Here is a 22,911-nt window from a genome sequence, read left to right on the forward strand (position 1 = left end):
AGGTTCCATGTCAGGCCATGTCGTTTTGACACAGGGGACGCACAGGCATATTTTCAATGCCACTTTTGTGTCGCTGTGGCATAACTGACAGGTGTGATGTTGGGCATTTGAGCATTTTTCGGCTTATCACTGTGTCGCGGTGCAGCCATACTACGATGCATATATAAATAAATTAAGAAGAAATGTTTAAATAGGCCGAGTCTACATGTAAACTGCACATTGGTGAGTCAAGTACCATTTTCATGTTTCTAGATATTGCAGACCATTTGTGACAATGAGCAGGAATACTACTACCAGCAGCTAATCAGGGATAAGATCAAAGGAATAAACCTGCCTACTCCTAAGAGCTTTGGCTGTATGTTTGTGGACCTTGTGAATGAACTGAAGACGCTGAAGGAAGACCTCGTTGCCTGGAAACTTGGTAACTATCGCATTATTTTGATTTGCATTTATATCTTTGAGTCGTAACCACGCTCATCGAATTGTACATTGCATGCTAAATCAGACATGTTGAAAGTCCTCAGACCGCTAGCTGTCACAGTGGATGCAAAATTTAGGTATTCTGTATCTCTGTTTGTGAAAACATGACATGAAAAATCCTCAAGAATAAATTTGAAAATGACAGAACTTGGACCTCAGGGCTCAATAATATATCATTTGTTAATACCAGTTTTCAGTTGCCTTCTAGCACATTTGTGTAAATTACATAATATCGTTTTGTAACTATGATAAACATTACTGTTGCCACATTTATTAGTGGCTGTGTAAATCAGGAGACTGACCTCATGAACAAGAAAAAAAAAGATTACCCTCTCCTTTTCCTTCTAACTGATTATTACTTTTTCTGTATTGTTATGGAGCAGCAAAATGGAAAAGATGATAGCCATGACAATGGAGACCCCATTTTGCTTGTGCCCTTTGTATCTAATGTAAAAAATCTGTAAATGGTTATAGAATTATGTTATGTTCACATAGATTGCAATTTCTCCTTGCAGAGCACTTAGTATCACATGTGAAGTGTCGTCGGTAAAGCTTAGATAAATGTCGGTGATTATTGATTACAATCCTGCCAACCTTGGCATGGCAGGAGGAGAACTGGAGCGTGGAAAGCCATCTGTGGAAGGCCATGGTGGTGAGATGTCCCAGTCAGTCAGCTTCACACGTGCCATGGTCGCAGGGGGTGGTCACCGGCCCAGCTTCACTGAACTTACACCTGACCATCAGAGCATCACTCGACTTGGCAGACCACCGGGCATGGGCTCAGTTGAATCAGGTGAGCTCAGCTGGGCGAGTCTATGGATTATTAGTTCTTCTTGTGTTGGTGCACCATGCTTTGTTGGCACTATACTTCATGTCGCTGTTCCTGTAGTAACTGATCGTTTTCTAATCTGCCTTTTTCATGATGCCACGGCGCATCCACCCTTCTTCTAGCAGAAAAGTCCTGCAACGTTTTTTGATCTTAAGTGCTCTTGTTGTAGTGATACTGCTTGTTGTAGCCTCTACCAAAACACTACAAAAATTGCAGAGGGGCTGCACAGGAAAATGAATAAGGTGGATTGGGTGTTCGTGTATGCAGCTTTATCAAGTAGAGAGAGTAATAATATTGTTATCATAGGTGTGCTGCGAGTTCTAAAACTTGAGGAGCCAATATCTCTGCAACCCTCCCCTTCACTCGTTGGATTAGTTTGAAAAAAAAAAAAAAAAGAAGTGCTTTGCAGTGGGTGCAAAAATGAAAGCGAAGCAATATCATGCTTTTAATGCTCATAAGGCTTTCAAGGGGGTGAAAGGAGGAAGTAAACCATCCTTGGAACGCAGCGCAAAGGGCTCTCAGCCACCATTATCGTCAAAAACCTGCATATCTATAACCCCGCATATTAAACAAATATGAATTAGGTACGACTGAGTGAGTGTAGGGAGCTGACCTGGCACTCCTCTTAGATGATTAGAGAATGGCCACCCCTCCAACACTCCCTGTGCACAGGCTTACGGTTCTCTTGCTGTTGCACTGCAACATTTTTGTTCTACTCATTCCGGCATCTTTTCTCTGCTGTGAATGCCACTTGAAGTGCTCCCAATGGTCTGATTTGCTGCTGTGGTTGATGCAGCAGAAGGTGCAGTTGGGGCGGTGCCAGCAGGAGGCCCAGCTCCAAGACCTCTGCCTATCATGCGCTCCGAGTCGCAGAGAGAACCTCATCGGGAGAGCCAGCAGCAGCGCGACTCACACCGGGGTCTTAGCATACGACTTCAATCACGCGAAGGTAGCAGCCGAAGGGTAATGCAACGCTTCCTCAGGAGGACCAGCTACCCTGAGGAGGAAGGACCTACCCAAGGTAGCCACCTTGGCACTCACATTGTAGTCTTGCACACAAATGTTTCCTTTTCTGATTGAGAAGCACCTACAGACTACTCTGACGGTTGTACATATGCTCCTTTGCTCGTACGTATGTCCTGTGGGTGCAAGCACTCGTCATGAATAATAGCATAGAATTCGAGAGTGAGCTGCAGTTACAGGTGCAGAATGTTTGTCTACCAAAAAAGCAACAGGATGTGATATCTTTTAAAGCATGGAACAAACAGAGTGCTACTTTATATATTCCAGTGGGGAGTCAGTGGCCACGTTGCATGCATATTAAATTATTAATATGTGATTGCACATCCATGCTACAGTGCTTGTGAGGGTGCTCATCCTTGAAATGCATTGCCCTCCTCCCAGTGCCATGTTTTTCGAACATGCGGGAGCAATGTGCTGCGTTGATGTGCACGTATGTGGTCGTTATGCATGTATGTCAGGGCAGATGTATGTGCTGCATTGATATGCTCGTATCAAGGCACTTATTTTAGTACAGCGAGACTGCATAAATTCACATTGTTGCAGTAAAGTGAGTTAGTTGTTGGAGCCAAAGTCCTTAGTCCGAGAACCATTTATACTGTAGCAGAATGTTCTTGTACCATATGTTCAATTTCTCTTTTTTTCTGTATTATGTGTCGCTCTAGCCCTTAGATGCCCTGTGACTAAACTCTCCAAATCATAAAAAAAGTTGGTGGAAAGTGGAAATGTGGTAAATGGATTTGATATAAGGTGATGTACATTTTCTCGCAGGCTATGCTGAAAGAGGAGAGGGGGCGTGGGGATAAGTAATTGTTTTATAGTGTTTGGTGTCTAATGCCTGCTGTAGATGTCTACTGCCTCTATAGTATTGCCGTAGCTAGTTGTCTAGCTGCAAGCCTGATAGGTTCGTAGAGTATGTACACCCGTGAGCAAAAGTAGGGTATATAGATCACGGAAGCGTGAGCTAAAGTTGGTGTATACGCTGTCTAGTCATAAGCTGTGTGCTGTCGAGAGCCTCACTTTGACGAAATAGCTGTTGGGAGCATTGCTCTGATGGAATTCATCAGAGAAATGGCCGCAATAGCAGATGGCTCACCACTGGAGGGTGCAGAGGTGGCAAAGGTATACAAATGGCAATTGTCTGTATACTTTGCTGGCAGTGGAATGTATACTTTTGCTCACGGGTGTTCATCATTATTTTTCCATGACTTCTAATTTTCACTTGCCCTATACAGCACGAAGTGAGGTATGAATAAAAGGCAGTGTAAGTGGAATATATCAATCTGTTATGACGTAAGTCTTCCTGCATGATGATATTTCTGATTTCTCTTGCAGTATATCGACCAATGGAAGCCCTGGACATGGAGCATTCTGCCGCATCTGAGCCTCGCTTGTTCAGAAAATCCACGCTTCTCATCAAAAAGAAAGGCAGCAAGAAGAGCACTGGCAGCAGCAGCCTAACATCTGTAGGGGTTGCCGAGAGTGGTGCAGCCACCGATGAGGAAACTCTACAGGACAGTATGCCAGAGGGGGTCGACTCCACTGGTAAGGGCAAGGCTCTGGGCGATGCTTTATGCTGTGGGCAGCCCTTTCAGTTTTGCAAACATGCCCGCCCTTTCAACGTTTTTACAATTTTGTTAATATGCTGTGAAATTTCTTGAATCATGCTTGAAAAAAAAATTTCTCCCATCTCTGAGCCTTCTGATAAAGGCCTAGGTGGGCTTTAATGTAATGTAATGAAATTAAAATCGAATTAGTAGTCTTCTTATCTGCAATCCTGGCTAGCTGTATTTTTAAAACATTTGGTGTCCATAATTTCATGTTTAGGATGTAGAAGTGTCGATGCGTTGTCATTTTATGGCTATGCTGTGTTCTTTCTAGGGGAGGGCCCGCCAACCCCAACTACCTCTAGACCGCAGTCCCCTGAGAGCGGGGAGCCGCAGCGGCCAAGGCACCGGCTTCAACGCCAGAAGGCTCAGAGCCGTAAGACATTCAGGTTTGGCAAGTCGCGACGGGGAGCTGGCTGGGCTGCGGCTGAGGTAGGAATTGCCACTGGGGACGAAGCGCCGCCCCCGACACTGGCCGAGGAAGAGCCCGAAGGTCGGCCTCGGCCTACTCGGGCATCCTCCATTCACGGATTGCCAGCCAGTGCAGTGGGTGCTCTGGCATCCTTGACTGGTGAACATAAAGCAGAGGATCGGCCAAGTAAAGATTAGGAGTGTACGTAATGAAAAAAAAAAGGGGGTTATGTTAGGCCGTGATCTTGGAATACTGTCAGTCCGAGCTTATGTCAGCGAGGGTTTATAACTATAACTAACAACACAGTGTAGCTGCCAACAATATTTGTTGCTGCATTGACTGTGCGTAAGAAATGTGCAAAGTGAAAAGATGGATGACGAGGGCTTGTAGCCTAGATGAAGAATGTTAAGCTTTGTAATGGTGCATAACCTAATACAAACCATTTGTGCAGCTGTTACGATAGGTTGTGTAGGAAATTAATTGTTGTCTAATTATACATGTTGGAATAGCAAAGAAAGGTGCAAAGCAAATGAAATAGACTCAGCATTAATGTTTAGCCTCCATTTTGTGCTTCCTGTTGATGAAAGCTTACCTTGGAAGCGAATTTTCATATCTCAAGGTAATTTTAGTTGGATGCAGTTTTCTGTATTTGCTTTGAACATGTACTACGACCTCACAGTATCCGAGATCATTGCTTCATTATTTTGAGAAGCAAGTCACACGTGAAAATTACAGAAGCTCATTTGATTGGTAGCAATGTAGTGTTCAAAATCTCTCCTCTGCCAAGCTGAAAAGATTGCTTTAGTCAGCTTGCTATGGCCTTGTTTGGTCAGAAACTCGGTAAAATGGTCCCCTTTTAGGTGCAGTATGGTTCGCTGTTAGATGGAACACTCATAATGTGTGTAACCCATTGTTGTAGACCCATGTGCAAACGATAACTGTCCACAGATGCGTTGAGAACAGTCGGACCTGCCAAGTACTAGTTGTGTGTGGCAATGGCAAGCCACTGTACTCTTGTTACAGAGCAAGATCCGGATGAACCCAGTATGCGAGTGTTCCCTTTATCAGTTTTACAGTACACCTAGCTTTAGAGCAAAATTTATTTTTTTTAGTCTAACTACCAGTTCAATGTGCCAAAGTACTAACAAATATGAACTTTCTTCTTGGGGGAAAATAAAAAGGGAACAAACATTCGAAAATGGCAGAAAAAAGACCAATTTCTTTTTGTGCAACAAAATGTTTTCACCTTGCCTTTTAGCCGCATGGCTGGCAGTTCCTGTCCAAATCGTTGCGACCATTGTATGAACAAAATGTGAGCACCTTATCGTCATTGCTGATTTACGTTAACCACTTGGAAGAAATGTTCGGCTTGATGTCGCATGACAGACATGTGAGCGTTTGACAGACACTTGAAAAATTTACGACAGTTTTAAACTGTTTGCCTCAAACAGGGTACAATGTCGTCGGGCATTCATTGTGATGCACACAGAGTGGGGCAATTTTCATTGTCCGTGAATTTTTGTTGTTATTGTATGTTTTGTATTTACAAGTCACAAATGCTTTTTATTATGGTTGTTGTTGTTATATTCAGTATTGTAATTTACACTAAGCATGTTATTTTTATATATATTTTTTTTGAACGGGGCTTTCACCCCGATCTTTCTTGTTATGCCAGAGTCGCACAATTCTCGCTCTGGACATTGTGAAGCTGCATTACCAAAGAATTAAGAGAATTTTATGAAGCATGTTCCAATGCTGTGGCTCTTATAGAATGTCCACTGAAAGACATCATCAAGTGCGAAATTGTAAAATGTGTGTATAGCCGATTTGTGGACTCATATAGAATGCCATAATTTACTTTGATTCGCATTTCACCCATTCTGCTTGTCCTTTCCTTCTTCATGAATATTCTTATATATATAATGCTATCTTCCTTTACTATAGAAATTTTATACACCAGGGGTCTCAAGCTCGCTTCAAACATGGAGCTGCAAGTGTTACGAGTGTTGACTGGGTAAGACATGTCAGTATGCATGTGCAGCCAAAATACTGTCTGACAACAGTGGCACTAGTGGCAATGGCCTCTGATGTGTTTTATGTGAGCAGACAGATGGCATATAGCCAGCCATTGCATCAAAAGTTTTGCGCACTTTGGTTGAACATGCTTTCAAAATGCTAGTGTGTTTCCTGGTAAGCCTTTGTCATGCTAAGGCTGTTGTTTAATGTGTACAACTATCCAATGGCTGCACTGTGGTGTGATTGAGGGACAGGCCACGGAAATGTGTTAGCCTTGCATCACTTTAGAAGTGGCACACATGTGTCCCCACGAGATGCGAGTTTTGAGGTCTTCGCCCTAATTAAAGTATCTAATGAAAAATATAATCTTTGTGCAGATAGCACGGCTAACACTAAGCAACTACTAGAGTGAAAAGATGCCAAACATTCAATTTTTCATGACAACTCTTTCTCTGTCCATCACCTATAATAGCCAAGTGTTCACACATGCTGTCCTTTTTATTGCACTTCTACTAGAAAGTAAGTATGATGGACATTTTGTGAAGCTGGCATGAAGTGCTGCAATGTCCACTTGAGCCTTTTTTTAGGGCTTGTATTATCACTTATTGTTATGATAGTGCACCAAATTAAGAGTAAACAAAGTGGTCTTCTGTGCCACTTTAAGCTCTCTGGGGGGTATGAAAAAAAAATTATATTGGCTGAATGCTGTGAGAGTTATATAATTTATTTCTTGCTCCTGATGCCCATCTTATGTTTAACTTTGCAAGTTTCTACTCTAATTTGCAAGCTGAGGAAATTGAGCAATATGTACACTTCAATGTGCTAAATAATTACTGTATGCGACTCATACCACACAGCTGCGAAATATGCAGCAGTTGTTTCTTGACAGTCAGAGATTTCTATCTAAATGAGTTATGCCTGGTTAATAGAGACAAATTGGTCTTTGCTGACATATGAGACTCATCAAGTTGTAAGGCGTGGTGGGGTCTTTTTTAATGCATTTGTTGTGGCAGAAAACAAAACAAACAAACAAAAAGAAAGGAAGAAGGCCATATCACATAGCTAAAGGTTCAACAACATGCATTTCACAAGTTTTGAAATGCAAGTGCTTATTTGGATGTTTACATTTGACCATTAAACTAAAAGATACATGGTACATAACTAGTGTAACATCTCGATCTGCGCTTATTTTACTTTGAATGGTAATATTCATAGGAAAAACAGAAAACATTTCGTGACATAAATTTTCTGCAGTGTTCTCTTGCAAGACATAGCTTATGAATTTCTGGTGACCAATGTTCTTAACATAGTTTAAGTAGCACAGGGGACTGATGGTAGGATGAGCTCAGTCAACTCTTGAGAGTTTAAATAATATAGGAGCACCTGTTTTCTTTTGCACTCATGTAATTGTACAGTAATGCCAACCTTACGCATAAAACTGCACTTGAGAACTTGCAGTGCCACCAGGATTTGCTGTGGCACATAGCATCTGCGAGTCCACATGTTGAGGACATGAGGCAACTAACTGTGGCAATGAGGATGTCCCATGCAAACTTCAGCAAAGAGAAAAGGAAGGTCAGCTTTTGGATACAAGTACAACTATAAGAATTTGGGAAGTATGATGCACTGGTTAAACACGCTTGAACTGCACATGCTGGCACGAGTATAGTATTGTTGGGATGTGCTACTGATACACAGTGGATTCAATGATGAAGCTTATCTAGTGAGAAGACAGCCCTGAAAACTTTGTGAATGCTCCAACATGTTTTTCTTGTCCACTGGACAGTATCCAGAATATTTACAGCCACTAGGTGAACAGTCAAACCGGCGCTGTTCGCTATAGCTCTTGGCAAACTAGCTCATTTCACAGGTACTTTTGTAATCATAGCAATATAGTACTGTTATATATTTAGTTGGAAGATTCATCCAATAAGTGGTGTCAGGTGACTCTCATGCCAAACTCTTTTCTTACCACATGAATGCATCTTTCAGATCCTGTCAGGGGTCACTTTGACGGTTTTAGCTAGTTTGTGTTCCACACTCAATACTACTAAGTGCTAAAGCTTTTATACGAGAAATGACAATGTTCATGTTTGTTGCAGTCTCTTGACAAAAGGATTTTTGCACTTAGCTTATGTTAGGGATACTACTTAAGAAAATCTAGTGCCATGCCAAACCAAAGAGACATTCCCATCCATAATATTTAAACAAAAATGAAGCTGGGCCTAACTGAGCTGGCCCTAATGGCATCAATTTTTGTGTGTTATGCTGAGGAGTTCATAAGTACAACGCATAGACCATCAGTGTAAGACATTTTATGATGCAAGCATATTCTAAATCAAAGTGTGGTCTTAATCATTTTCCTGTGCCTGCCTGCATTAGTTCCATTTTTTTTCTTCTTAAATTGCCAAGGTGTTTACGAGGGCAGTCATACCTCAATCTGGCGCATTTACCTATTCTATAAGAATATTTCCACAGAGTGACAGTGCATTATTTTTCTCGATTCTGTGAGGAACGTTTTTGCTGCAGTTGCGTCAGCTTCAGCAAAAATAACAGCAAATGGAAGTGGTGAATGAGATGCTTTGTCATTGTTGGCTGAATGCCTGGTTGGCACCCCCTGCACTTGGTAATCATGTGCTAAGAAATATTCAAGAGGTTGGGTGTTAACCACAAGCAAGTATGTTTATATATTTTTCTGGGTGTTCTTCAAATATTGTAAGTGCTTGAACAGTCCCCCATGTCAGGCCACATCAAAAATATTGTTTGTATATTGGAAGTGTACTGCTGTCTGGAGAGTGTTTCTTATACCAATAAAATTGTGCGAAAGTGCCTAGTCCTAGCAGAAGTTTAAGCAAATAAAATGTTATGAGGCAATGGTATGCGTATATGAGGTAAGGGCCTCGTAATAGGGTTTTTCTTTTTTTTTTTTTTGCTTCTAGTGATACTTGTAATCTCTACATCCTGTCATTCCCAACCCACCGTGTTAGCCCGGTGGCAAAAGTTCTGATGAACTGCCGAGCTTGAACTCGTGGGTTTGATTGCTGCCCTGGCGGCAGCATTTTGACGAGGTCAGAATACAGTAACATTACGCACTTACATCTAGGTGCACATTGACGAACCAGAGGCAGGCAAAGCTGAACAGGTGGCTACCCCTACGGAATGCCTCGTAATCAAATTTTTGGGGTGGCACCTAAAATGCAAACATTCAACCTTAAAAAAAAATCTACTCTTCTTGTCTTTTCATGCATTTGAGCCGAGAGCTCTCATGATGTTTTCTTCACAAGCTCCTCTTACGTACTTTCTCTTGCTGTGTAAAAAAAAAGCAGAAGTTGCTTAAATATTCAAGTTTTGAATAGTTGAGCAAAGAGGATGCCGACAAAAGAGTAACAAAGAGGACTGAAGCACTTGTACTGTCCTTTTCATGCCTCCAGTTGTCTGCAAGTAATTTTTAACCATAAAGCTTCTTTTCTGCAAGTTGCATTTCTGGTGGCTGCCTTGCATCTCATCATTAGAACTGCTTAAGTCTCTATTGTGACTAAACATTTTTTTGTGATTCTTCTAGTTTTAAAGTAGCCCCTGGACTTGATTTATTTTACAACTTCTAAGGCATAAGCAAAATTTATGCACGCTCTTAGCATTGTAGTACTTCCCTGGCTAGTTGCACACGACGCAGTTATTGTTACAGGGGATAATATTGATGAATCTTGCCAAAAAAGAGTCGCACAAGGAGGGGTTGTTCATCTTCAGTGCCAAAACTGCACTCTTTAGATGTTGAGCATGTTTCACTTGTTTAATGTTAACATTGCCCCTGGTCAGGTGGCGATGGTTACATTTATGTATCAAGAAGTTTTTCTGGCATCACAGCTGTCGCAGCAGGTTGCCATTATAGCTACTTTTGTAGTTGCAAGGCCAGGTTTTCATTCTTAAGGGATTGTACAACTCATTGTGAAGCCTTTATCCGATTTACTTGCGGCAACAGACTTAGGAAAGTCTGGTGCCGGGCCTCTTGGTACGTAGTTTGCAAAATCGACAAACCCAACCTTAGAAGATGCGTGCAAAAGAAGAGAAGTTTAGATGATCACACAACTCTGCTTTCAAAGATACGTACACAAGAAGTTTTGGTGAACACACATGCTGGGTGTGTGTGGTTGTCTAAACTTCTATTCTTGTGCACGTGTCTTTGAAGGCTGGGTTCGTCAATTTTCTAGTGAACTTAGTTGCTTCTTAAATGTGGGTTAAAGGGACACTAAAGGCAACTATTAAGTCGACGTTGATTGTTGAAATAGGGGTCCAGAAACCTCGTAGTGTTGCATCGGGTTATCACACTTCAAATTACTCGCCTCAAGAAGCGTACCCACCAGACCGATTCACGTCACTGTTGCCGTGCACAATGTTGCTCAGCCTTACTGCGCTAGCAGCAGCAGACTGAAAGCAGCGGGTGCCACAGCAGCAACAACAGCCATTGATTAATTTCCCGCCATTAGCTTCGAGATCGCAGACCGTTTTTTGTTTCAAATGCGCCCCTCTAGATGGCACCACTTGTCCCGTGTAACCATGCGAAAATTGAATTTTTGAACCACTCGCGCCATTCCCCATATAACGTCCGGCGGTTATTTTTTCCATGACTCAAACAGAAATGAACAAGAAGCATTTTATTGCATCTCTTGATGTACGGAAGGCCCTTTATTTAGTGCAGTTAGATAGATACTAGTGATTAATTGTAGGCGGTTCGTCTGATGTCATCGTGATCATTTTGAAAATGTCCTACTGTGGCGCTTGTGTTCTTGTGCACTTACCTTAATTTCTCAATAAGTAGTGCACTGTTGTTGATAATATTGTCGTTTTAGATACTGTCATACATTGAGGTTTCACTCTGACGTAACTTGTTATTTGACTTTAGTGTCCCTTTAAGAGGCAACATAAACTAAAATGCACTACATGCCATTTCACTTGAGAACTTTAACATTGTGTTTGACTAGAGACGCAATGTTTCTGTAGCTTGGCAACTTAATAATTTCTGATGTTGAGCATGTACTTCTGTTACTGACTTGCAATGGTACCATCTTAAGCGCTACTTGTGTAAAGCGGGGCTTTTGTTGGCAGTTAAAATGGTTTGTGATAAGGTTGCCACAAATATGAGAAGCAGTGAAAGAAGTGTTGTTAGCGGGCTGCAATTATGTTCTGCTCGTCAGATCGAGAATGATCACATCTGTGATGCACACTGTTTTTACTTTGGAGTGCTAGCATTACTGACCAGCCTTTATTCAGGTAATCCGTTGACTTTCCAAGACTTTAAGTGGCTGGATGCTAGTTATTTTCTCAAAGTATGCTTTACAGGGTTAATAATAAAGTCTCATTCTTTGTGATATTTTATCAAGCAAGCAGGCTGGTCAAACTTTGATTTCTGTGTTTCAGTTAGATCGCTGAACCGGGTGGTGTTAGATGAATGCATTCACTTCATAAATACATGTGCTTCTACTGTCATCACCTGCTTTGCAGTTTTATGTTTGCACTGCAGATGCTTTATTTTATCAACAGGATGCTCTCTACAAGCTGTGCACAATTTTTCATTTAGCATGTACCAAAGCACATTATCAGGTTTTATTTTGTTGGTGATAAGTTTGCAGACATTTTCTGAAAGGGTGATACCACATTTCATCCACTTCAAGCACTTGTGCCTCATGTTTCGTGCCAACAAACAAATTATTGCAATCTATTCTGTCCAGGCAGCAGTTGGGGAACGCTACACATGTCCACACTTGAGTTACATCGAATTCACAATAAATGTGCATTCTCTTCATATGGTGTACTGAAAAACCACTTAGGCGAGTAGCCATAGACTGAAAGGCTTTTTTTTTCTTTGTATCTGCCTGACTAAGATTCGTTTGCTTTTAAAATACTTTTTGTGCCAAAGCATCCATAGCTACTCAGGCTCTGGAAAAGGCAGTTAATCCAGACTTGAGATTGAGTGAAATAATTTGACACTGATATCAAGCTTCATTGGTTCCTAATGCACATATTCTGAACTTGTTCTATCTAGGCCATTTAAGAGAATTGTGCCGGTTTTGTATTATAGGTATTTTGTTCATTTCTGTCAGTGCAACTAATAGAAGTGTAATAGAAACATGGGACTCGCATATATTGGATGCCGTTTTAATTTATAAGAGGACTGTGCACACAGCATTTAAACTACAGGAGGGGAACATACAGTCGCATTTGTGCGATGTGTCGGGCAAGTGTATATAAGTGCTCCCAGAAATTGTTGCCCCGGGAGGAGTTGTGACATGTTTTGGTTGTCGCTGTGTACGTATGACGTTTCTGACATTGAATTGTTGCCCCAGGAGGAGTTGCAACATCTTTTGGTTGTTGCTGTGTACGAATGCCGTTTCCGACATTGAAAACAAGTCTTTTAACCACGATGTCTGTTGCAGCTGCCAAAATCCTTTTCTGAAGTGCAAGCAGTTTAGTTGTGGAAAAGAGCTGGTGTGGAGTTGCTGTCGCTGTGTGAAAAATCGATGGTTTTTGTATGAAGAAAGCTTCACAGTCATGGCATTGCAGCCTGGGGACTGAGGTGCCAATACGTATGGTACGAGGGAGCTCTTGTTGTTGTTACTTGTCAGTCATCTTTATCCGTAATGTGTCAATGTTGTGTGCCTACGCAGTGTCTTCCTTGTATCGTGATAGAGAAACAAAAAAGCAGCTTAGCACTAGGCAAGATAAGAGTTGTAGTGTTACGCCTAGGCTTTCTAGTTGTAGTTGCAATCAGTACCTGTTCATTGTTGCTGCTGTGCCAATGGTGTTCTAGTGGAACTAGGACTTGTTAATCAATGTGCAAAAACTTCATGTACCCGGTAGCATGTTGCTTGGCTGCTGCTAGCTAGTTGAGACTGCATGTTTTACATTTGTAGGCCAGTTGGCGAAATGTTTGCCTGGAGCTGTTCGTTGGGAAGTTTGCACTTGGCTTTACGAAGTGACAAGCTTGGCATATTGGTGCCAGTTCTTCCAAGCAGGCACCATGCCACAGCTTCTGCCTCGAGAATGTATTGTCACATGCCAATGTTAGTCTTAAACTGTCCATTCTTTATGCAGGAGCCAATTTTACAAGCATGCCATAATGTAACATAGTATATTTAAGTTTATCAATGTTGTGTAATAAAAGCTAGTCATGTGTTTTCTAGGCATTTGTTTTTCTATTGCAGTTGGTCTTATGCCTTGTATCTTGTATGAGCATTCCTATTTTGAATGCTTTTGTACAATAAAGCTTCTGCAAGACAATGCGTGTGTTGACTTCATTTATGAAGCCTGCTGATGTGGTGATATTTGCATATTTTTGAACGCTAGGTGTGACGTAGAGCATGAATGAAAAATAGATGTTGAACACTGGTTGCGATACACAAGTAGTCATTACAGTTCCTATTGCGGCATATTCATTTCTGTTTGCAAATGTTTATCGTGGTTCAGTTAGTGAAATTATGAAGTAAGCAAGACAGAACATTTATTAACCTAACTATAAAGAATCGGCACTGCTAGAAGCACCTTACTTTTGTACATGTGTGTACTATCTGCATTCAATGAAACCTGAAAACCGGCAAGCCTTTGCGATGGTATAGTGCGTGCTCTCCAGTTATCACCATTGACTGGGGCGCACATCCTGTTTGGCAGCTCCACGCATAAAACGGCGATAAGTGGACGGCGTGCACTAGAACTCTGGAAACTTGGAAAACAGGCACAGTATTAAGGGGACTCTAAAGGCAAATATTACGTCGTTGTTGATGGCGGAAATATCGATCCAGAAACCTCTTAGTGCTACTTTTGTGCCAAGGAGATGCTTATTTTGAAATATTAAGTTTTTGTGGTCTGCATAGCGTTAGCACACTTCAAGTCGCACGCCTGATAACGGGCTTCTCTGATGTAGCAGTTGCCTATACAGCGTGGCCGCCAACATACACAAAAGGTTGATTGATATGTGGAGTTTAACGTTCCAAAACCACTATATCATTATGAGAGACACCGTAGTGGAGGGCTCCGGAAATTTTGACCACCTGGGGTTCTTTAATGTGCACCCAAATCTGAGCACATGGGCCTACAACATTTCTGCCTCCATCAGAAATGCAGACGCCGCAGCTGGGATTCGAACCCGCGACCTGCGGGTCAGCAGCCGAGTACCTTAGCCACTAGACCACCGGGGCGGGGCCATACACAAAGGGTTGTAAGAATGCAGGGCTACTAGACGACGGTGTCGACATGTTGTGATTCTTTGTGCAACCAGTCATAGACACACTTACATTTGCCTAGCAATTTTGAGGAAAAAAAGAATGATTGAAAATGCAACTTATTCGTAATTATGTCGCTGAAATGCATTCACACCAGAAGTAAATTGCGCGATGTTTCCACAATCAAAATATTTTGCTTGCCTGGTTCAAAAGGGCTCCACTAGACACTGATCCAGCCTAACCGGGTGAAAACTAACTTTTGAACCAGCAACACCATTCCTCATGGTAACGCCAAGCAGCTTTTTTTAATGCGAATGCATTTCTTAGTCGGCCAATGCCAGGCATCCATTGTTGTCTGCTCTCACTCCCTCTCCCATAGCAACAGCTGCGGGCGGGCGCTCATCTTTGCCCCTAGCAACCAGAGCAAGTGGTGCGAGAGTGTAGGAGAGGGTAGGTGCAGTGCTTACCATTCACTCTCTCTCCTCCCTGCACCCCAATTTCCTGTTCACTCGCGCCTCTTGACTGTTCGCTGGCTGGGCGCCTCTCAAGAACATCCAAAAATGTGTGATCGAGATGCCGCTGTGAAACCCCAATGCCAAGCTGACAATGCTGTTTGTTTTGTTCACTTCATAATTTTTTTAACCTTGCACGCTAGCTATTAGAGCTGGAAAGACCCGCAGGTCGCGGGTTCGAATCCCGGCTGCGGCGGCTGCATTTCCGATGGAGGCGGAAATGTTGTAGGCCCGTGTGCTCAGATTTGGGTGCACGTTAAAGAACCCCAGGTGGTCGAAATTTCCGGAGCCCTCCACTACGGCGTCTCTCATAATCATATGTGGTTTTGGGACGTTAAACCCCATATATCATCATCATTAGAGCTGGAAACGCATACCCCGTTTATTGTGACAGAAAAACGTCAAGTGCACCTAATTGGCTGCACGGTGTAAGAAAAAAAAACTTACTCTTCTAACGCTGGGTTCTCACGTGTGAAACATCGATATGGATGCTACGCAATGCATTTGCATTTCCTCACGATTCCCTTCGAGGAGGTGGTGGCATTTTTTTTCCATGACCAAGCATAAACGGAGAACCAACATTTTGTTTCGAGTTGTTATGCCTAGAAAGTTTTCTTATTGCAACTGGTTTGATTATTAGTTGTTATTTGTAGTGGGACTCTTTGAAGTCATTGGTATCATTTGAAAATGTCCCATTTGTGGTACGTATAGTGTCTTACATTTACCTTGGTGTCTCTATAAGTACAGCGCTGTTGTTAATAACGAGGTTTTAGACATTTTGTTTCACTCTGACATGAATTATTTGGTTTTGCATCCCTTTAAAGTGTAACGTGAGTAATTTTGAAGTGTAAGAAACTGTGTTTGCTTGCCAATAATAACCGCTATCAGACATGATTTATAATCCTTAGCCAGTGGCTTGGCTTTACTACATGTTGCTAGCAGTAGTTGCTAAATAATGAACATGATAGAATACCATTCACAAATACCGTAATCTACCTAAGATATGCAAAGGCAAGATTAGTACTTATGCTCCACAGGCCTCCAGCCATAGTTGGAGATTTCTTGATGCATTCGTAATGTTAAGGTCTTGTTAAGTAATGTTAAGGTCTTGAGGCAGATAACAAAAAAAAATTGATCACAGTGTATTAGCAGGTCAGGTCATACTTGACACTTTATTCGCACACTTCGTACAGAATAAAAAATACAACTGGGCTCAGGTTGACAATTTGCAGGGAAATCTGGGAAGGAACGAAGTCCTCTTATCTGCAAAGCAAAAGATAAAAGTGATGTAGGGTGAAACGATTTGTGAATCGTATCATTTGTAAATGGGTGCAGGGAGTTCTCTCCGACACATACCTCTTGGCTAAGGCGATTCCAAGACCGACAAGCCCGCTAACAGCAAGAGCAGCACCGCCAACGATAGCCATGCCTTTTATTCCCTCTGGAATAAGTAATGCTTGTAAAAGCTATTCACAAGTAGCTAAGATATTCTACTGAAAGCATGAGTGCCTGGCTAAGGCCTTGGCCACTGACAATCACTTTATGGTTATAAGCAATACAATACAAAATAAACAGTAAGCTTTTTGCATAGAGGGACAGGAACATGCCTAAGTAATATTGAGGGTTAAGTTTGAGTGATTCTTTACATCGTGTTATCAATACATAAGAATAACTACACGTTTTAAAACAAGCTGGGTTTAGTAGGAAAAGCCCCTATGATGTGATCGCTAAGACCTCGATATTCTATCACGCTGCAGAAGGAAACTAAAATCTCCGAGTATATAGCTAAGAGCCATTAAGTTTTAATGTTTTGCACTTGGCTTCTAACATGTAAAATATGACACACAGTCTGTAAGAACACGTGCAGCTGTAACATTAGCAAGAGGCTACGCTACTAGTGAGCCTAACCATTGAACACTGTATCCAATACTCTGGCTTGTTCACTGAATCCCACACAATTAACATAAATGTCTCTTTCATATCTTGCCGTGACAGCAGACCTGTCAACACTTGATTTTGCAAAAAAATATAAAAAAAGAATTTCAGCCACATTACAGAGCTTCTCAATGGAAAGCCTGAGAGCTATATACAAAGCTTACCTTTCTTCATGCGATTTTTTATAGTTGCTTCAAGTTCCTGTGCTTGCCTGTTGGCTGGCTCAACATGAAGGAATGCCTTGATGAATTTTAACGCCTTTGAGTATTCCTGAAGATGAAAAGATTGTTAACAAACAGTCAAAATTCTAGACAGTAACATGCTCCTGTAATGCTTATTCAACATAATACATACAGGACTAGTGACAAGCTTTTACTATTAACTTGACAACAAGCATGCAAGAAGCTTCATTTAGTATTTTTTTCCCATTCGTGGTGAAGTAGATTTCTCTGGCATAAGCAAGGAACATTTGTTAGTAATCGAAGCTACGTATTACGAGACGATGCGGTGGTCGACGCACCACCAAGTGGCGAGCACTAGATTAGAGAGCAATGCATCATAAAGGCATTTCCTTGCATATCAAAATGTCTTAGCACTAAGTAATCGCGAGACCCACACTGTCAGCCTTGTGCTCCACTTTTCAAACATTTAAGTTGCACGTCATGTAAAGAACTGGCCACCCTCTGCCTATAACAAAAAAGTAATGTTTCTAGTTGCAAAGCTTTCGAGTGCATTTCTGCTATAGATTGCCAACAGACCTTAAGCTTGGTGCTCCCGACAGCCAGGTAGAAAAGGTAATCTCGCTTGGCTTCTGCATTGCCATGGTGAAACAAGTCTGTTGAATCAAACACATGGTTGTAAGGAAAAATGAAGCATCAGAAGCAGGCTTTCAAAAAAGGATGAAATAAAAAATTTAGGTGTGCCGTTGAGTAGTCTATGTAATGGTAACTAAAAAATATTCTGTGTGCTTAACTTCGAACAGTGAAGTTGGCTTGAGCTGAACTTGACAAGATGAGAAGAACTACTGCAATGCTCAATTACGGTAGCACCAACAGCTGCATGCATTGATAAGGGTCCATGATTGTGCAACGATGCTTGTCTTCGTGTCCTCTTTGTCAGTGCTTCATGGCTTTGTGTTGCACCGTTGCATATTATTCCATTTCTCTGAAGTTTTCTTAATGCAAACACTAAAAAATGAACCATTGCTTAATTTGAAAAACATCAAGTGCTTTGCTGCGTTAACAAACTGGCACTGTACTCTTAAAAAATCATCAAATGCAGCACCTCCAGGCTTATATTTCAAAATGGAGCAGTTGGTAGGAAAGTTTGTGATGCGTGCATCTGTGAATCGCAAAAATATCTTTCCTATCTGTTATCGTTATGAAGTACATATCCACATCTAATGCCTAGAAAAAGCTGTCACTTCGGCTAGTGTGTACCTCCTTTCTTCCTTCACTGCTTGCAACAGTGTGCGCATAAGGATAGGAACCCCACCCTGCTTCATGCACTTTATAACACTTATCTTAATAAACTGCGAATTTTTCTTGATTTTGTTAATAGTACTCTCACGAAGAACAGTCTGAAACTAAGCAATGTGACTGCCACATAGTAGCCATATACTGCACATCACCAGAACCGCCTCTACTTCGTATTTTTGTAACTGCTTAGCATCACCGATTTAAAAGGTTGTGGGAGCGGTAACTTTTGTTATGTAGTATAGAGGCACGCAGCTTACAACCTCCAGCAGTTTGTATGACATCATGCAAACACTGACTGCATGACATGTTAGTGCCTTATAGTGGCAAGGAGCAGCACTATCGTAATACTATGAGCCCGAGCACAAAGCACACTAATCACTTCAGAAGCGCACACACCATGAAAGGGTTAACATGGGTGTCTTAAAAAAAAACAATGAGAATGGCCACACAAGCATAATTACGATCAGTAAGCTAAAATTTATTCTATTTTTTTTATTCTTACTGGATGCATTATCCTGCCAACAAACTATGATAAAAAGGTATTTTCTGTGCACAATAGGGCCAAATCTAAGCCAGAATGTGCGGGCTTCAGAAGAGAATGGCATCTAAGACGATGCTTGCACTGCTAAATGTGTTGTTCACTTGTGTGCACTAAAGTTGATCCCACCATCTCCTGCTATTATAAGGCGCTAATGTGCCTTATACATGGATTACATGGCACAGTGTTCCCACAACATTATTAAAAGCTTAGGAGGCCGTATTTATCACATTTTTGGTTTAAGTTATAACTAAAATTTGGCAGACAGAATGTTCTGTTTAAGCAAAGCTTTAAAACTCTACCTATTAACGTAGCATGCGGCAGGCCAGAATTGGTGTCTTTATTCCGATTACCCAGAATCACCGTTTAAGTGACTTTCTATTTATCCGAAGCAAAGTGTCATTTTTAGTTGCAAACTTTGCATTAGCATTTAGCGCTCTATCTGAAGGGGACTTCAGCCTTTTGTCTTATAAGGAATGACAAAGGTTTTTTAAAGAAACAAATTTTGCGGAAACAAAAATTGCATTCCCAAGTAGGCCAGGAATGCAAATATGTGAAAGAAGTTTGATAACTACCGCGCAAGCATTCATTCACGTGTGCTATTTTGCTTTCGCGAACACCGATACTCAATGTACAAGCGATACACGAAACGCCTTGCCGGTGACTCACGTTCCATCAACAGAACACCTCGACGTATGTCCGCCGGATACCTGCTTCTGACAAGGCACCAAGCATACTCGAACTGAGTTTTTGTGTCCACTTCTCCATTTTTCATTTCTTCGTGATACTGCTGTTCGTAATGCTGCGCAAGATGGAGGCGAAATGGGGCATGAAAAGCGAACAAACAAAACAATTTGCGATCTATTGCGCCACAGCTTGGCCGACATACTTCAGTTTACATCGACTCGGATTCCGTAATGCTGACGCAACTCGGCCACGCAAATGTCTCGTATGTCATCGAAACTAGGAGTCCAAACGAAGTGTTCAAACAGTAAGGTGAATTCTCTATGAGTGGTTGAGAAGTGCTTAGTCGACGATGTCAAAGACACTACGAACATAACGTCTGCGCGAACATTTGCAAAGTGACGAAAACGTGACACGTGATTCACACGAACATAGACGGAAATACATAACTGGGAAAGGTTTATAGACATGACGAAATACAATATCTGTCCTTTTAGAAAAGCACATGACAAATAGTAAACGAAACGTTCTCGCGAAACGAGACGCAGCGTCGACAGTGTTCAAGTTTACCGAGGAAAGCCACGAAAACAAGCTCACTTTCAGATCCGTCGCGCTCACGTAGTCTTCAAGGATCGACTCCATTTTGCACTGTAGTGTCGCATATGAGTCACACGACACCAATTGATTGCAAATATAAAGGCAAGCGACTTTTGACAACGTATAAGTACTCGGGCGACTCAACCTCAAGCGCTAACTGCAAGTCGCAACTACATGATGAGCTACATTGTTGCGATGACGATGACAGTGAAAAAAAAACCGCAAAATAAAAACTCATCCGTCGCGCAATTGTAAAGATAATATTTAATACACAGTGTCATAAATACTTCTATACAATTGAATATATTGATTACTTTTTATGTTCTTATGCTAGAATTTCAGTTTCGGTTTCGGTTAGCCATCAATGTTTCTGTCGCTTATTGTTTACATATAACTTTGGTTTGACACCACTGGTTTAATTTATTTCAACAAACAAATAAATCACCGAGTGTTATTTGTTTACGGCTATCGGCGGAGGGGTCAGAATCTCGGAGGAGCCGAAGTTCGTGTTTTTCTGATCGTGGTGAAGCAGCCAGTGGGGAGGATGAAAAGGCTGGGTCGAACTGGCCTCATTTTTCTTCCCTGCAATATTTGTAGGAAATTTTTACCCACACGATGACATGAAACAGGGCTTCTTTCTCCGAGTTTTAATTCGAAGGTAAATTGGAAAGAACCGCGAAATGCAGGCGTGGAACTATATGTTTACAAAATGTACTGTGCTGCGATAAATAAAAATAAATAAATGAACGAATAAATAAATAAGCAAACAAATTAAAAGTGACTGTGTCAGCATGAATTAGGAATCATATAGGTTGCAATTGTATTCCCATTTGAATTAATTTCTAAATTCACAATTAGATTGTCCTATAGCAACGTGTTGGTAGACTGATTTTTGAAAAAAAAAAAAAGTTGCAGTTAAAACGTAATCTAATTAAAGAGAGTTCTACGAAGTTCTTGGTGAGCGAAAAAACTTTGATTCCCCGAAAAATACCTATGGGTTCAGTGTGTTATCAACTCGAATAAACTAATCATGGCCACGAAACCCGATTTAACGAAGTCTTTTGCTGAAGTGACTGCGTGAAAAAGCGGCGATTTCCTTCTTATTTTTGCCGGGACGCGTTTCATTAGAACATGCGCTCTAATGGTATCCTGTCAAAACATATAGGCTCTTATGTGTACTTTGACGACGCAGCACGTAGTGAACTGTGAATGTACGGAACAACGGACATTTGGATGGTGCTGGAGGCGGGAATATGTTGCTTTGATTATTTCATAGTATATGCGACCGACAGCTAGCTTGGCCTGCTCGCGTAATTAATTACTGCTTTCGATTTCCGCGTCATCGCATGTCACAGCCACACATGACCGTCTACCTAGCTGGCATTGCTCAGACAGAGGTCCCCCGTGAAAGCCTGCATGTGCCTCCTTCGGCCGCCCTGGCAGATTTTCCAGGCGCGCATTCGTGGGTTTCTGACAAAAACAGTGCCGTACGTGGTAGATTTTGGATGTTGCTGCGTTACAATGTTATAACACGAAGTACTGAAAAATAAATGTCTTTTCTTTTTGATATTACGAAATTCCCAATTCAACGAAAAAAAATTGAACGTGGTCATCACTTAATTTGTTAAATCGGGCTTTAACGTTATGACGAGTAGGCCTACTAGTCGTAAGTTACTAAGCCCGTTTCGATTTTACATAGTTGGGGAACCAAATATGAAGAGAGAGAGAGAGAGCAGGTGAGAAAAACACGATAAGGACTACATCGCGAAAGCTATGAGAATATTCGTACGTGAAATATACGCTGGCTGAAAAAAAAAATTCGTATTTTCGAATGACATCGGACATTGGGAGCCATACCAATAGAGAGCGGTGGACCTAAAACATAATGATTTATGACATTGGTGCGTAATTCGACCAGCACGAGGCCAACTTATATATTAGTTGAGAGTCATTACTTTCTACAAACTATTGCACAGAAATGTTTGATGCCGGCCCCCTATAGTGCATTCGAGTCCTTCACGTGTCTTAATTTGAGCGAATGTTTTGCCGTCGAGTGCTTTAGAATTATACGGATGGATTTTTGTGCCGCCACACTTGGCTGTTCACTTTGCCGATTTGTATCTCCACCAACTAAATGATCAGCGTTACGGTACACGCATACACACGAAAACGGTTGGGTCAATGCATTGGAATTTTCAAAAAAAGTTATCATAAACTTTTAATTCCCCCCTCGATATAAATAAATAAATAAATAAATAAATAAATAAATAAATAAAAGTTGGCAGATGCCACGTACCTGGGAATCGGCGTTATGCGAAGAATGCGGAGGGAAGGTGACCGTGTTGCATTTTTTTTATCGAGTGACCCGCAATGAAATGACGCTAAATATATGTACGAATGTTGCACGCGCAGACATATGTCGAACAGTTGCAGATGTTTATATAACCAGTGGTTTGCACTTGCGCAACGATGTCAACTGGAACATGCGTATTAGCAGCATCTGAAGCTGATATTGCCACATTGAATATGCAGCGCCAAGAGAACAACGAAGAACACGCGCAACGAGAAGAAGAAGACGAGGTTCTTTTCC

General features: G+C 41.5%; 2 protein-coding genes across 2 annotated transcripts in view; one reads left to right on the forward strand and one right to left on the reverse strand.

Moving 5' to 3' along the window:
* The window catches only part of unc80 (unc80, NALCN channel complex subunit), a 90,620-nt gene extending 85,589 nt beyond the window's left edge, over positions 1-5,031 (forward strand). Inside the window, exons 58-62 of the mRNA XM_075891430.1 lie at positions 253-421; positions 1,088-1,273; positions 2,106-2,330; positions 3,665-3,874; positions 4,211-5,031. Coding sequence (XP_075747545.1) covers positions 253-421; positions 1,088-1,273; positions 2,106-2,330; positions 3,665-3,874; positions 4,211-4,545 — 1,125 coding nt within the window. The 3' untranslated portion in view covers positions 4,546-5,031. The remainder of the gene's footprint in view (positions 1-252; positions 422-1,087; positions 1,274-2,105; positions 2,331-3,664; positions 3,875-4,210) is intronic.
* An 11,203-nt stretch (positions 5,032-16,234) lies between these two features.
* On the reverse strand, positions 16,235-20,511 carry LOC119159618 (mitochondrial fission 1 protein). Its single transcript, XM_037412431.2, has 6 exons — positions 20,322-20,511; positions 19,710-19,842; positions 17,783-17,859; positions 17,189-17,294; positions 16,446-16,530; positions 16,235-16,352 (listed from the first exon to the last, which is right to left on the reverse strand). The coding sequence occupies exons 1-6, from the start codon at positions 20,364-20,366 to the stop codon at positions 16,349-16,351; spliced, it is 450 nt and encodes a 149-aa protein (XP_037268328.2). The 5' UTR covers positions 20,367-20,511; the 3' UTR covers positions 16,235-16,348.
* Positions 20,512-22,911: the final 2,400 nt, after the last annotated feature.

This window comes from Rhipicephalus microplus, chromosome 1 (genome assembly GCF_043290135.1).
Source record: "Rhipicephalus microplus isolate Deutch F79 chromosome 1, USDA_Rmic, whole genome shotgun sequence".
NCBI classification, from domain to species: domain Eukaryota; kingdom Metazoa; phylum Arthropoda; class Arachnida; order Ixodida; family Ixodidae; genus Rhipicephalus; species Rhipicephalus microplus.

Coding starts and splice junctions, on each gene's coding strand:
- LOC119159618 (XM_037412431.2), bottom strand. CDS start 20,366: ATGGAGTCGATCCTTGAAGACTACGTGAGCGCGACGGATCTGAAA. Junction 19,843..20,321: donor TGAGCGCGACGGATCTGAAA/GTGAGCTTGTTT, acceptor CATCTTGCGCAG/CATTACGAACAGCAGTATCA. Junction 17,860..19,709: donor AGGTGTTCTGTTGATGGAAC/GTGAGTCACCGG, acceptor TTGATTCAACAG/ACTTGTTTCACCATGGCAAT.